The 13,826-nt window shown below is 35.9% G+C and overlaps 1 protein-coding gene across 1 annotated transcript in view; it reads right to left on the reverse strand.

The window, feature by feature from the left end:
- Positions 1 to 973: 973 nt before the first annotated feature.
- The window catches only part of LOC117174887 (cuticle protein 64-like), a 22,060-nt gene continuing 9,207 nt past the window's right edge, over positions 974 to 13,826 (reverse strand). The window contains exons 4-5 of the mRNA XM_033364305.1: positions 1,229 to 1,373; positions 974 to 1,070 (exon numbers count right to left, since the gene is read on the reverse strand). Of these exons, the coding sequence (XP_033220196.1) occupies positions 1,015 to 1,070; positions 1,229 to 1,373 (201 nt within the window). The 3' untranslated portion in view covers positions 974 to 1,014. The remainder of the gene's footprint in view (positions 1,071 to 1,228; positions 1,374 to 13,826) is intronic.

Below are 13,826 nucleotides of genomic sequence, written 5' to 3' on the forward strand. Positions count from 1 at the left end.
TTGTATGCAGTTTTGGGACTGAAAGTGAAATATAGTTCAGGGAGTTGAAACTGTTTTGTCTCTCTCCTGTTTCTCTCTCTGTTTTATCACGCCTGAGTGAATTTTCACTAATCCCCTGCAGCACAGCTCATCCATGTCCGCAAAGTCATCCATTCAAAGTGCGGAAAAATCATTCAATAAAAGTAGCTACAACTCCTAATACAAAGAAATAGCCCATTTTTTACACGCTAGAAATTTTTTAAAGAAAATACTCTTTGCAGTATCATTGAAATCTCGCAGCTTACTGCTTACAATTTACAGCCCTTCAACGGAAATTTAATTTTTCAAACCATGTTGATAATTTGGTTTGTAGAAACTGATCATCGACTAAAATCTTAAAAAACGTTTCAGTTTTCAAGGAAACGATTTTTTCAACCCCCTTTTCAATGATTCTACACATTCTGTCAACATATCCATTCTACTTCGCGATTCAAAGCATCGACCATTCTATATTTCGATTTGATTGTCAAATTGAAATACAAAAGCCAATTTCATATACTACTACGGAAAATTCTACGTAAGTGATATTATCGCTTAGGTTGCATTTTTTCTTTTCCAACCCTGTTTAGAAGTGAATGCCTTTCTGTATTTACAACTTTTGATGACAAGTATTTGATATAATCATTAACTTAAGAAATTAATCAAGGAAGATTGTGTGTCGGTTTAAATTATTATTCAAATCTTTAAAGGCAAGAAGGTTGAAAAGTTCCGAATTAAAATCCATACTATTAAAAAAATGACTTGGACCATGGTATACTTAAATATAAGGACCTGGCAAAGGAACAATTTTTTGTATATAAAATGTTTCCAAGAAAAATGATTTATTCACAATTTTTCAAAATACAAAACAGCGTGGAAAATTGACGCAAACGCTTGTAAACCAGAAATAAAAAGAATGAATTTTTAATTATTTAACATCATACGTAGCACACAAAAGCAGTTTCAAGAATCTTTGACGACTAACAAATTCACCAGCTATTTACATAGTGCTGGGTACGCGGGGGCATTTAAGTATCCATGTTGTCCGTAACCTGCAGAACAAAATTATAATTTTAATATTATAAAGCTATTGCCAGCAAAAATAAACAAAAGATTAAATAAGATAAAACAAATACCTGAACATGTAAAATCTTTAATTTTAGAAACAGGTTCATGAAATAAAAAAAAAATCAACTGTAAAATAAAGTACCTCCATAACCATTCAGTCTATGGTAACCACCGTAGCCTCCGTATCCTAATCCCAAAACTCCTCTCTTCTCAACTTTCTTTTCTGACAAGTCTTCGTCTTCAGCGTAAATCGGCGATGCTGCCAAGGCAAGAATGGTAAGAAGCAACTGAAATATATCATTCGATTTTTTTATATTACTTGAAATTTTTCTTTTAATCACAGTGAAACAGATTTTCAAATTGTTTAACGTGAATCCTGAACAGGTTCTGGTTTTTTGTTCATATGAATAATTTTGAGTATCTTTTATGGAGTTTAAGTTCATTATGGGGACAGGTGGGACACGCTGGGGAAGGTGGGTTCTAATGTGGTACCCTCTATATATGTTTGACTTTTACTTCTTTTATCTTCTTTTAATTATAGCATTTAAAGCAAAATAGACGTCTGGTGTATTGTTTTGTAAATTAATATTCAGTATGGTCTAGTTTGTGGTTTATAGAATTTGAAGATATTTACAAATGATTTTCTTCGAGGTTCTGTAACTTCGATTCTGTGAAAGGGACCTTATTACTAAAATAATTAGACTACGTTAAAAGCAGTGGATGAGGAAACGTGTCTAGCTCATTTATGTTTGCACTACCACCATGTTTTTGAAAGTGTGCATTTGGATTTCGATTTTGTGCGAGGCTCATGGGTGCACCAGAATGGGGATTTTTAGGCCCTTCTTGGCTAAAAAATTCTAGCGATTTAATTTTGTTTAAAAAACTGACTTAAAATAACCTCATCTTTTTTTGGTGCAGTGGTTAAACAGCCAAAAAATTTAAACTCAGTGAAATAGATTGTATATAATTTTTATTAGTTTCATATATTCTTTAGTATAAAATCAATAAAAAACTGCAAGCTTTTCTATGAGTTGTATTTTCTTTAAAAATGCCCAAATTCAAAGCTGTGTTTATGCGGAATAGCGATAAAAATAAAAAGTATATTTTACGGAATTGTTGTTCTATTATCAGTGATGCTAAGTAGGAAAACCAGTGTACTTCCACGGCCTACCGAACCCTGCCTTGAGGACGCTTGACGCCTTCTTATGGGACTAATTTTTTTAGTACTCACAATACTCTGCATGGTGACAGTAGTGATGAACATGTAGCTGCAGGAGAACTGATGCAGAAAGTAGTAGATACACCCCCTTTAATACCGGCGAAGCCTTTACCTACGATATTGCATCGTTGCATGGACGTACTTTATGGATCAGGATCTGTGTCACATACTCACACATGCATTATTGCACGTGAAATCATACACAGGGAATCAAACGTGAACAACTGTCGTGTGAGATGCACACTTGGTGCAAATATTTTGCACGCCTTTTTAATACCCTTTTTGTCTCAGATATTCTGGGTAATGAAATTTCTATATCACAAAATTGTTTAATTATACTTTAAAATTTACTGCCGTGAAGATAAAAATTCTATTAGAGCTTTAGGGCTATAATACTGCAAATTTTATTTGCAAATAACAAGTAATAAGTTCCGCAAGTTTCATAACGAAAGTTTAATTTTCATTAAGTCTCCATAAAGAAAAAGTGTCTTTATGTCTTCTTCAAACGAAAAATGAAAATTAAGTGATTTCTAAAAGCGTTAATACGCTGTTATTGAATTCAACCGCTAAATTATAGTTTTCTATGAAAAAGTCAGAAAATTTATAACCGTTAAATGCAAGTTCAGTTTTTCTTAGTTTTTCATGACTTTTCTGACAGAAAATTACAAACTTCCACGAAGATTAATAAATAACTACAATTATCTATAATAATTATGAATAAATATGTCTAACCAGCATTTTGATAACCCAAACAAGTCGCAAAAACAATCAGATACTTAACATAACACAATTTGTTGTTTCAAGTTTAAACTAGTACATCAATTGAATAATCAATGGTGTAATATACTGATATTCCTTTTCTCCTATCAGATAGATTTTGTAAAATTGATCAATAACCTTACAATTGAATAAAAATATTTCGTCAGTTCTCGAACTAAGGACCCTGCAATCCCTAAGTCCCAGCCCTAAAATAAGATTTTTTAAATTGTTTGAATATTGAAATGCTTGGATTCTCTTTTTATTTGTAGACTTTTACTCGGGAGAATCCGGTTATACATCATTGCCATGGACTATGTCAAGTGACTGATGAGATTAGGATGTTATAAGTCAATCCAATACAATGCTTCAAACCTCCTGCGCTGATGTTGTAGGTATATAATTACGAGTGGCCGTGAGCGTTGGAGTTGACAACAGTCACCTCTGCATTATATTTTAATTGGTTTATATTTTACTTTACTTCATCCTTTAACTCGCTCTACCTGTGGATCTTGATTGTATAGGTTGACTGCAAATTTCGGTTAAGTGGACAGAAAATGTCGATTATGTAGACTCTCTCATCTTTTTTTTCTCGCATCACGATGCCAGGTCGATTGGTCCGTATGTAATAATCCATTTGCATAGTAACATCCCAATATTAGATGTAATCTTCGCTTTCTAAAACGGGCATTGAAATGTATTTCTAGAAAGGCATCCATTCTTTTAAGAGCCCTAGGTTTAGGGCAAGTTGTTGATGTATAATGCCCGCTACATCATTATGTCTGTGCGTATATTCTCTTTGAGCCATCACGCGACAGCTATCAATAATGTGCACCATGGATTTGTTGGTATGTCCACATAATCAGCACCTGTCAGATACCTTTTGATGTAACACCTGTTTGCAATAATTCCTGGTGCTGACAACCGTTTCCTGTATCGCAATGACGAATCCTTCCGTTTCTGGATACATAACACCCTTTCTTACACAAATATTGGATGCCTCACTATCCACTTCATGTTGATCTAACGTATTGGGTGCTCGCCGTGGATAGCTTTCTGCCGCCATTGTATTTCTAATATCTCTATGGTTACTACCCTGATATTCAAGTCTCCATGTGAGGACAAATTTAAGGGCGCGTAGTGAAGATCCGCTTTACAAATGTTTCTGTAAAGCTCAACATTTCGTTTGCTGTAAAAATAGTCTCGCAACTATATAACTTGTGACTCACACAGTTTTTTGATATCTGCAATGCCCCTGCCCCCTATATATCGTGGTAAATCTACCCTTTCAAACGCTGAATTTTGGTAATGCATTCGTTTCTTTGTCATTTCTATGCGGACGATTCTGTTTAACTTTTCAAGGTCGGTGTTAGACCATTTAATGAGCCTGAAGGAGTACGTGAGTAATTGCACTGTTTTGCATTTTTCTAGTCCGAATTCCATGTAGCTATCATTGAAAAACTGCTTTGCGACATCGATCACCTGGAGCAGTTTCCGGGCTGAACTAGCGTACAGCTTTAAGTCATCCATGTAAAGAAAATGGGCCACTAGATGACAATCCTCATTCTCATGAATTCTGAACCAATGATATATGCTGATTAATGTTTTTCTCAATGGGTTCAGCGCTAAACAGAACCATACTGCACTGAAGGAGTCTCCTTGAAATATACCTGTCGTAAAACGTATTGATCTAGTTATCCTCGTTTGTCCATGATCAAAATGCTCGATTTTTGTAGCCCGGAGCCTAATAGCATGACTTAGAAAGTAAATAATGCGTGGGCAGATTTTGTAAAGTTTTAATCCTTCAAGCAAATAGTCATGCGGCACGGAAGGAAACGCTTGTTTGTAATCAAAGTATGCCGTATGTAAGTTCCTTTCATGCTTGCGAGTTTGAGTCATGGCAACAGCGTCTATAGTGACTAGATATTTACAGTCTCGCAAGTTTCTACAACATCCTTTTTGTTCTTCGGTAAGGATGTCATTCTCGTCGCAATAAGAATATACCTTATCTGCAATGATAGCTGTAAGACATTCATAAATTGTTGGAAGACAGGCCATAAGGCGACATTCATATGGATTTTGAGCTTCTGGTTTCTTGGGTAACATATACAGTGGTGCGCAAAAGTTTTGGGCCACATTGTTTTTCTGATCTATTCCTTCAAAGGCGAACTCGAGTAAATATCCATTCATGCGGGAATTATGTATACTATTTGTACCAAACATTAAGGTAGGTAACAAGTTTTGAAAAAAAATTCCATTGTTTTTTTTCGATTATATTCCATATTGACGTGTGCAAAAGTATTGATCACTATGTTCAGATATCTCTAGAAGCGATGCTATGGTAACAGCTTCGATTCCTCGCGTTTGTCAATTGTTTAACCTATCAGATCAAGTCATTCTGAAGTCAAAATGCCGAGACATACGACCCATGAGATTCGGGAAGCTGTGTTAAATCTTTCTGAACAAGGGAAGACTTCTCGTGAAATTGCTGCCTGATTGAAAATTGGTAAGAGTATTGTAAATAGATTAATTGAGAAATTCAGTACTACCCAGAGTCTACTGGACCTCCCACGATCTGGTAGACCACGGAAAACGACAATTCGTGTTGACAAGATTATCAAATGCAAATCAACAATTGATGTCAAGAAGACATCATCTGAAATTGTCAATGAACTCCGCGATGAAAACCTTGCCAACGTGAGTAGGAGCACTGTGGCTCGTCGTTTGAACGATATGGGACTGTTCGGACGCGTTGCTGTTAAGAAACCCTTGATCAGCAAGAAGAATCAGAAGGCCCGATTGGATTTTGCGAAGAAATACCAACACTGGACTCCGGAGCAGTGGGCTAAAGTACTTTTTTCTGAAGAATCGAAGTTCAATCTATTCGGAAATGATGGTAAGAGGTATGTTCGACGTCCGAAAAATACCAGATACAATTCTCGGTATCAAATCCCAACAGTCAAACACGGAGGTGGACCAGTCATGGTTTGGGACGCTATGTCTTCGCAAGAAGTAGGTCCACTGCACAAGATTGAAGGCATCATGAACAAAGTTATGTATCGAGATATTATGGAAAAAAAGGTTACCATATTCTAGAAGAAAAATGCGCGAAAATTGGATTTTCCAGCAAAATAACGATCCGAAACATAAGTCGAAGCTGGTTCAGGAATTTTTGAAGGGGCGAAAAGTGAAGCTTCTGGATCATTCAGCTCAATCTTCAGACCTAAATCCGATTGATAATTTGTGGGACACACTCGGAAGACATGTTGGAACGAAGAAACATTCGAACAAGGATGACTTATGGCGAACTCTTCAGGAAGAATGGGAAAAAATACCGAAAGACTACATTAAACGCTTAGTTGATTCAATGCCTCGACGATGTGCTGCTGTAATTACTGCTAAAGGTATGGCTATAAGGTATCAGTCAATAAGCAATGGAATAATAGCTTTCTTGTTGATTTTATGAACGTTAACTATTTTATGAACCTACGGGATAAGTGTAGTCCAATATTTTTGAACACTGTCGTTATAAACAATGTGAATGGAATTTTCAACAAACTTCATTAAAAATACGTAAATTTTGTAGTTTCGCAGTTCAATAAAATACTGAAATTTTGTATATATTCAATTTTTCTCAACTGCTTTTATTCACCAGATATAGTCAAAAATGTGTTTGGCCCAAAACTTTTGCGCATCACTGTACATGCACCCTAAAGCATAAAGCCTGGCATCAGATATGTTTGTTCGATGCTCTTCTGAAAACACGTTGCCAATGCATGATGCACACGTGTCAGGTACTTGTACCAGAAATGTTGCCACATGTCCAGACCTGGAGCTTTTCAGTTACATGCCCTTTTCAAGACTGTTGAAACATCTAGAGCTGTGATCTTTTTCAGCTATATTTAGGGGCTATTTTTTGCGCTTGCTTCCCCCAGTTTTAACGTCGCAGTGTCCTATGCTGTCGGCTTCAATCAAGTCTTTGTTGTCCATATCTTCCAAGGGGTATTTATCAATAGGAAACTGCCGTTCCACTTCCATTTTGATAGCAGCCATTTCAACAGCCGAAAGCCATCTGTTTAAATATATTGAGCGTTTTTGATATGCCAGATTCTGCTCGTTTATTTTGGTTGCTATCTCTGGGTATTTAAGTAAGAAGAGTCTATGATGTTCTCGCCTGACACTTTACCCACATTTTTCTGCCAAAAAATAAAGGCGCATCACATCTCTGTTCATATGGTACTTTCATTTTTGTCGCTTTTTTGGTTGCTGAACCTCTGCTTCTGCCTCTGGTTGTATAAGGCCATCCACCTCTGGAGGACGTAGTGGTGTTGGATTATCAACAGGTTGAGGAAGAACGTCAGTTTCCCCTGCTTGACTGTATCACGCAGCTTCATCTCACGGATGTTCATTTCCCTCCATTTTCCACACCAAATCAACCTGTTGTTTAATCTCCATTACTCGATCTTCTGTGATGTGTAGATTAGTCCTGATGTGTTTCACCTTAGCGATAAGATCTCTAATGCGACTTTCTGTATATTAGGATAATTTTTAGCAAATTTCGTTCTTGAATTGTATCCTTTTTCCATTTTCATTTCAGACTTCGCACTTTCGTAATAGAGACGCACTAATTCCTCTCTCATTGTGGTATCCCACTTGATGCTCTCCCACCGTATTTCTGTCGAGGTGGTTGGCTGCAAATAGCTAACGCTAGCCAAAGCATCCTCAGCAGGCACAGATGATGTTTCACTGCTTACTGTTTGGCGCAGATGTTCTTGCTGGCTAGCTGTTTGATTAGTGAGATTTGTCTGACCATCTCGCAGCTCACTATCGCCACCGTCCCGCATTCTGTGGCCCCCAGGTTTTACTCTAAGGTCGCACCGACGATTATCGGAAAGCGAAAAGCGTTTCAATATTTCTTATATAATCTTTATTATTATTTGGGTTTTGTTGTTCTTCTTGGTCTCTCTCCTCTTCGTTATCAACCTATCTGGCATGGGAAATCCTGTCAGTAGCAGTGCTACCGCTAACATAGCCGTCAAAGTCATGGCTGATCAATTTCTCCAGCGATCACCCTAAGTGAAGAGACTTACAAAGTCATCATGTGAAGCTCTCCAATCGGGCCCATTAGTATCCAAGGTCTTTTATTTCAGGGATCATTCACTGTACTGACACTCTTTTTATAAAATACTTGTCGCGAGATTTTTCTGTCCAGACATGCCTCTTCAACTTCTGTCACGTTCATGCACGTTTTACCGTATATCATGCGCAGTAATTTTATGATTACCCTCGTTTATATGCCTATCTAACTCTCCATATATCTTTCTTTAACTGATGAATAGTTTACTAAGCTATATGTACATATCAACTTGTTCTATTCTTTCGTTATTTAGGACATTTTTGCATATTGTTTTTTTCACCTATTCCCGCAAACACCATTATTTTTGTTTTATATAGGTTAATTTTGAGGCTCATATTTTTATGCTTATATCTAGTTTGTTAAACATTCTTTTTAAGTCCTCAATTGATTCTGCCACAACAAATTTATCACCTGCGAAAGTTGATCCACGTACTCTCACTGTTTCGAGATTATTACCTTCTTCGTCGACTCAGGCCACGAGACACTTGTCCACGAGAATAATAAATAACCATTACGACTTATCGGATCCTTTTCCAGCACCTGCTTTTCCTGCACTGCTTTTCTAGATCAAAAAATGCACAGAAAACTTTTTTCCTACTTTCAAACTTTTTTCTGTGATCTGTCTTAGCTAAATATTTGATCCGTATATGATCTTCCATAAATAACCTTTGAACTTCCACATATATTCTTCCGTTATTTTCATCACCCTACGAATAAGTATTTTTGAATATAATTTACTAACGGTACTTTATAAGCTGATACCTTTATAATGATTGCAGTTGCTTATATCTCCCTTCCCTTTTTACATTTTCCCGATAATCGCTTTTTTCCATTTATCCATAACTTTTCCATCTCGACACAAAAATTTATCAATTCAAAAAACCTGTGAGGTATGTACTTGTCTAGGGCCGGTTTTAGGGGTGTGCGAGCTGCGCGGTTGCATAGAGTGCCGTCACTTTGGGGGGGGGGGGGGGGGGGGGGGGGGGGCTTGGGATCTTGCTCGGCCTGCCTTTTCATGTGCCTGAAACGGTGACAACTTTGTACCTGTTTTTCCGATTCTACGTCCCATGATAGTCAAAAGATTCTTCTCTAAACGGTTCCAAGATCTGTGCTCCTCCTCTAACTCTAATCCCTAACCCGTTTCCTGGCGGACCGAAGGAACCGAATGGAGCCTCTACAAAGTACCCGTAAAGACCCCATTCGGTTCCTTGTTAAAATACTAAATAAAAAACAGAACAAATTAACTTTTAAAATGTTGAAATTCGGATTCTACCTGAAAATTCCCTATATAAGGTCACGGAATAATCGCAATAGTTTTTTTGCAACAATAAAAAGTTAAAAAAATATAAGACGTATAACGCTCGTTGACTGCTACACTTCAAATGCATCGCCTGTAAGTAGCAGTCAACAGGCGTTATACGTCTTTCTTTTTTAAAACTTTTTACCGTTTGAGAAAAAACTATTGCAATTATTCCGTGACCTTCTATAGGAAATTTTAACGTAGAATCCGAATTTCAACAATTCAAAAGTTGATTTTTCTGTTCTTTCGAGTTTTTTAAAAAGGAACCGAATGGGGATCAAATGGGGTCTTTATGGGTACTTTGTAGAGGCTCCATTCGGTTCCTTCGGTCCGCCAGGGTTATTTAGATTGACATATTTTGACGCCCTAGCCAAAGTTGAATGGCATAATAAATAATATCTATAAGGGCAAGACCCTGGCGAACCGAATAAACGGAAAGGATACGCTACATGGTACCATTATAGTATCCACATAGTATCCCTTCTGTATCATGCAAAAAAAAATAAAATAAAAAAACACTAGCAACATTTAACTTGTTTCAATTCGGATTCAACGTTGAATTGGCCATTAGAATATCACGGAGTCATTTCAATAGTTTTTTCTTTCCAGCGTAAAATTTTTTTAAAAGTCATAACTTCTGCTGAAGGCGACTTAAAGTCCATCTACAGTCGTTTTAGTAGTATGTTACTACAGAAAGAAGATGCACTTGAAGTCGCGTTCACCCTATGTCAATGGCAAGTATTGTATTTAACGTAAAATCCGAATTTCATAAAGTAAAGGCTCGTCTTACTGTCTTTTGTAAGTTTTTGTTGCATGATACAGAAGGGATGTTATGTGGATACTATGAGGGTACGCGTAGCATTTCCGTTTTTTCGGTGCGCCAAGGGACTCATTTAGGATTGCATATTGTCTCGAGAAATCTAATTCTATTGAGTCCAAAGCCAACTAGTCTGAATCTTTATTCTATGTTCACTTCAACTATAATTTAACTTAAGCAGATTATTTAAAATATTACGTACTTTTGGCCAAATAACACAAAAACTCAAATTTGTCTTAAACATTATGCACCTTTGAGAAAATATGTCCTTTGCTCATCACTTTCGCACCTCCAAAATAATCAGTTGTTTATAATATTTTGCCTACAACACTTCAACCGAATGTTAAATAAGTTATGTAGATAAAAAATATTTGCGAACGAGATAAAATGTCGCAAAAATCGAAAAAACTATCCCGTGCACAATATCGAAGAAAAACTTCTGGCTGATAAAGAAACAGAAAAAAGTGCAAATGCGTTCAAAAGATTCTTGTTACGATCCGGTAAGTAATTATTATTATTTTGTACTATTATTAACATTTTATATACTTTATAGTAATGAAAATTACATGTTTCCTTTGAAATCTGTCTTTCGGAAGTTTGGAAAAGTTGTGTTCTCTTCTCAGGATCACCTGTGATTTTTCAAATTCTTTGGATATCACCTTTAGCCAGTGTACACTTTTTGACGAATTAAAAAAATACCCCTTCTAATAATGCTAACTTTATAATTGTAGATCTTTTTGAAGTGACTAATTTTATGGAAATATGTGTAAAATATTTCAAGTAGGTTTTCCATCAATCAGATTGACAGAAATTTAATTGAATACATGACAATGAAAACTAGGTAAGGATCAAAAATTAAATTTTGCAGAATGAACCAGAAAAATGTCCTTACCCAGTTTCCCATCTCATAACAATTTTAAAACTACGTATCGTTGTTTAAGTTCATGAAAATATAGGGAGGACTTTTTAAGGCTTGTTAAGCATCTGTTCTTTAATATCCCAACTTATACACAAAATATTCGCACTGGAATTAAAAAATGTATTTTAATATTAATTTTATTCATCAAAGTTATATGTTACATATTATTTATCAAAGGAAATAAGACAAGTATCATATTGATTTCCCGAAAAAATAGTTTTGCAATTTTATAAGGATTTGAGTTTTAGGAATCAAAAACGCGAATTACCAAAAAATATTCCAAATTTTTGTTAAGATCACTATGCTAGATGACAGGCTGAGCTCTCTCGCGATCTTGTCCATTGAAAACAGTCTGTTAGAATGATTAGATTTTTCTGATCGTATTGAAGGTTTTGTAATAATTAAGGCTTGATAAGTACTTTTTTCTTAATGCTGAATGTGCGAAGACTAAAATCGTCATAATAAATGATGACATTAAATTGCGTATCTCTAACATGTATATATTCTGTAAATATGTATATTAAAAAATGGAAACCTGTATTTTGGAAACTCATCACAAAAGTGCATTTATTTGATATATTTATAAAAAAATGATTCATAATAATTGTTATTCAAAATTAATTAAAAATATGTTGCGTCTAAGTCCTTAAAACCGGCCCTGTAACTCGCCACCGTATTTAGGCATTTCAGCGTTAATACTTTCCACACCAGCAGCCGTACCAGTTCTTAAGTTCGACGTTATGGTGCCCTCTAGCTTCATCTTTCAATAATTCCCTAAAAGAGTCTTTCAAAATATCTAGTATCCAATCTGTATCATATACCATTTTACGCTTACAATTTATCATGTTGACAAACTCTGTACTTTTACTTCCCTTCATATAGACCATTGTCAATTTGTAAAACAGTTTCTTGCTTCCTTCGATGTCGTTTTGCATTTACTCTTGTTCTTCTTTTCTAATTCTGTCATAAATATTCTTGACTAGTAGTTCAACTACTCTCTTTTAGTGTCTGTAATCATTTTCAAGTCTATTTCCCTCCTAATCGCTAATTCCTGTAATGTTCAACTTTTATTCATGTGCTTTTTTCTTTTCTTTGACGGCTGCCTGAATTTCATCATTCACCCATACATCACCAGACATTCCTCCTACAACCGCAGTACCATACACTTCAGTCGCACTCCTAACAATGACATCGTCGACCATAGCTGATGCCCCCTCTATATTTTTAGCGCCTGAAAATCTATACACACTTCCGGTTTCTGTAAATTCTAAATCTTGATTTGCGTTTCTTTTGTTTTTTTGCTTCTCTTTTTCCTTCATCTCTGACCCTCGTATCTTTTACTACCTCTTTTAGTCTTTCATCTGCAATAACGAATTCAATTATACTGTGGCTATCTCCTTTACACCCGCATGTGTACATGTGGATCATTTTATGCCTAAACCGAGTATTTTTAATGAATAAGCCTTTTTTAAAGCATAAGCTAACGAATCTCTTTCTATTATCATTTGTTTATGGATCCCAAAAATTACTTAGCACCCTACGTTTACCTCGTCGTTTGACGCCAACCTCTCGATTCATATCTTCTAGTAGAATGATCCTTCCACCATGATTGCAAGCCCTTATGGTATCTTGTAAGCAGGCTTGTCCAGATAAGGAAAATTTACTCAATTGCCACATATTCGAGTTTCACAGCAAGTTCCTCTTCTTAGGTCCAAAGGCTTGGCGGTAGTCGCTTTTGTGAAGTTGAACGTGTAGAAGCCGGTGGTGATTTCAAAATCCCATCTGGTAAATGAACAATTTCAACGAAACTTTCCCTATCTGGGCAGCCTTGATATAAGGCATCGCAGAAGGTGTCCTTTACATTTCTTGGAACCCTATCACATATATCCAGTCTCCATTTATCGCATGCAACTTGACCTTTACCTTTACCGGGTGCATGCCTTTTTTTTCAATCAAAGTTTCAGTCCATTCCAAGGCTATTGTATTGTTTATATAATTCTTTGTTTAAACTGTACGCCTAACTACCTACCACCTTTATGTGAGAAATTTCTCTTGCGAGCTGAAGACATATCCAAATTAAGTAGTTAGTCTTCGCAGCATGGAGAGTCTAGTTATAAAGACAGTCCCCCCAAAACTTCGGTTAATGAAGGAGGAGTTTGGGGACAAGACTGAGGCCGAGAGAGTCATAGGTGGTTGATGTTTTATACTGAAGTCACCAGTTTTCAGCAGAGCATTATTTTTCCTGAATATAAAAAAGGGACTTCTTCTTAGCGTTAAGAGTTTTAGCTACTTACAGAAAAAAAACTTAGTGTAATCTTAACCCAGATTTCGGCGTATACATTACCTGAAAGAAAAAATAGCCGATGTGGATAATATTTAGCCTGATATTTCAAGTATTTTTCTGTGTTTATCTAGTTATTAGGGTAATTGAAGTGTTGCAGTACAGAACTAGATGAATAACATTTTGTTCATTTTTAGTATAGTAATAAAACGATTTGTAATTTAAAATCAGATAAGTAACTCTCTGCATTTGTCTCCCATATCCTTTTTCAATTTTTAATTTAATTGTCTAACCGCTAACTTATTTTTAAC

Source organism: Belonocnema kinseyi, chromosome 6, assembly GCF_010883055.1.
Source record: "Belonocnema kinseyi isolate 2016_QV_RU_SX_M_011 chromosome 6, B_treatae_v1, whole genome shotgun sequence".
Lineage (NCBI taxonomy): Eukaryota > Metazoa > Arthropoda > Insecta > Hymenoptera > Cynipidae > Belonocnema > Belonocnema kinseyi.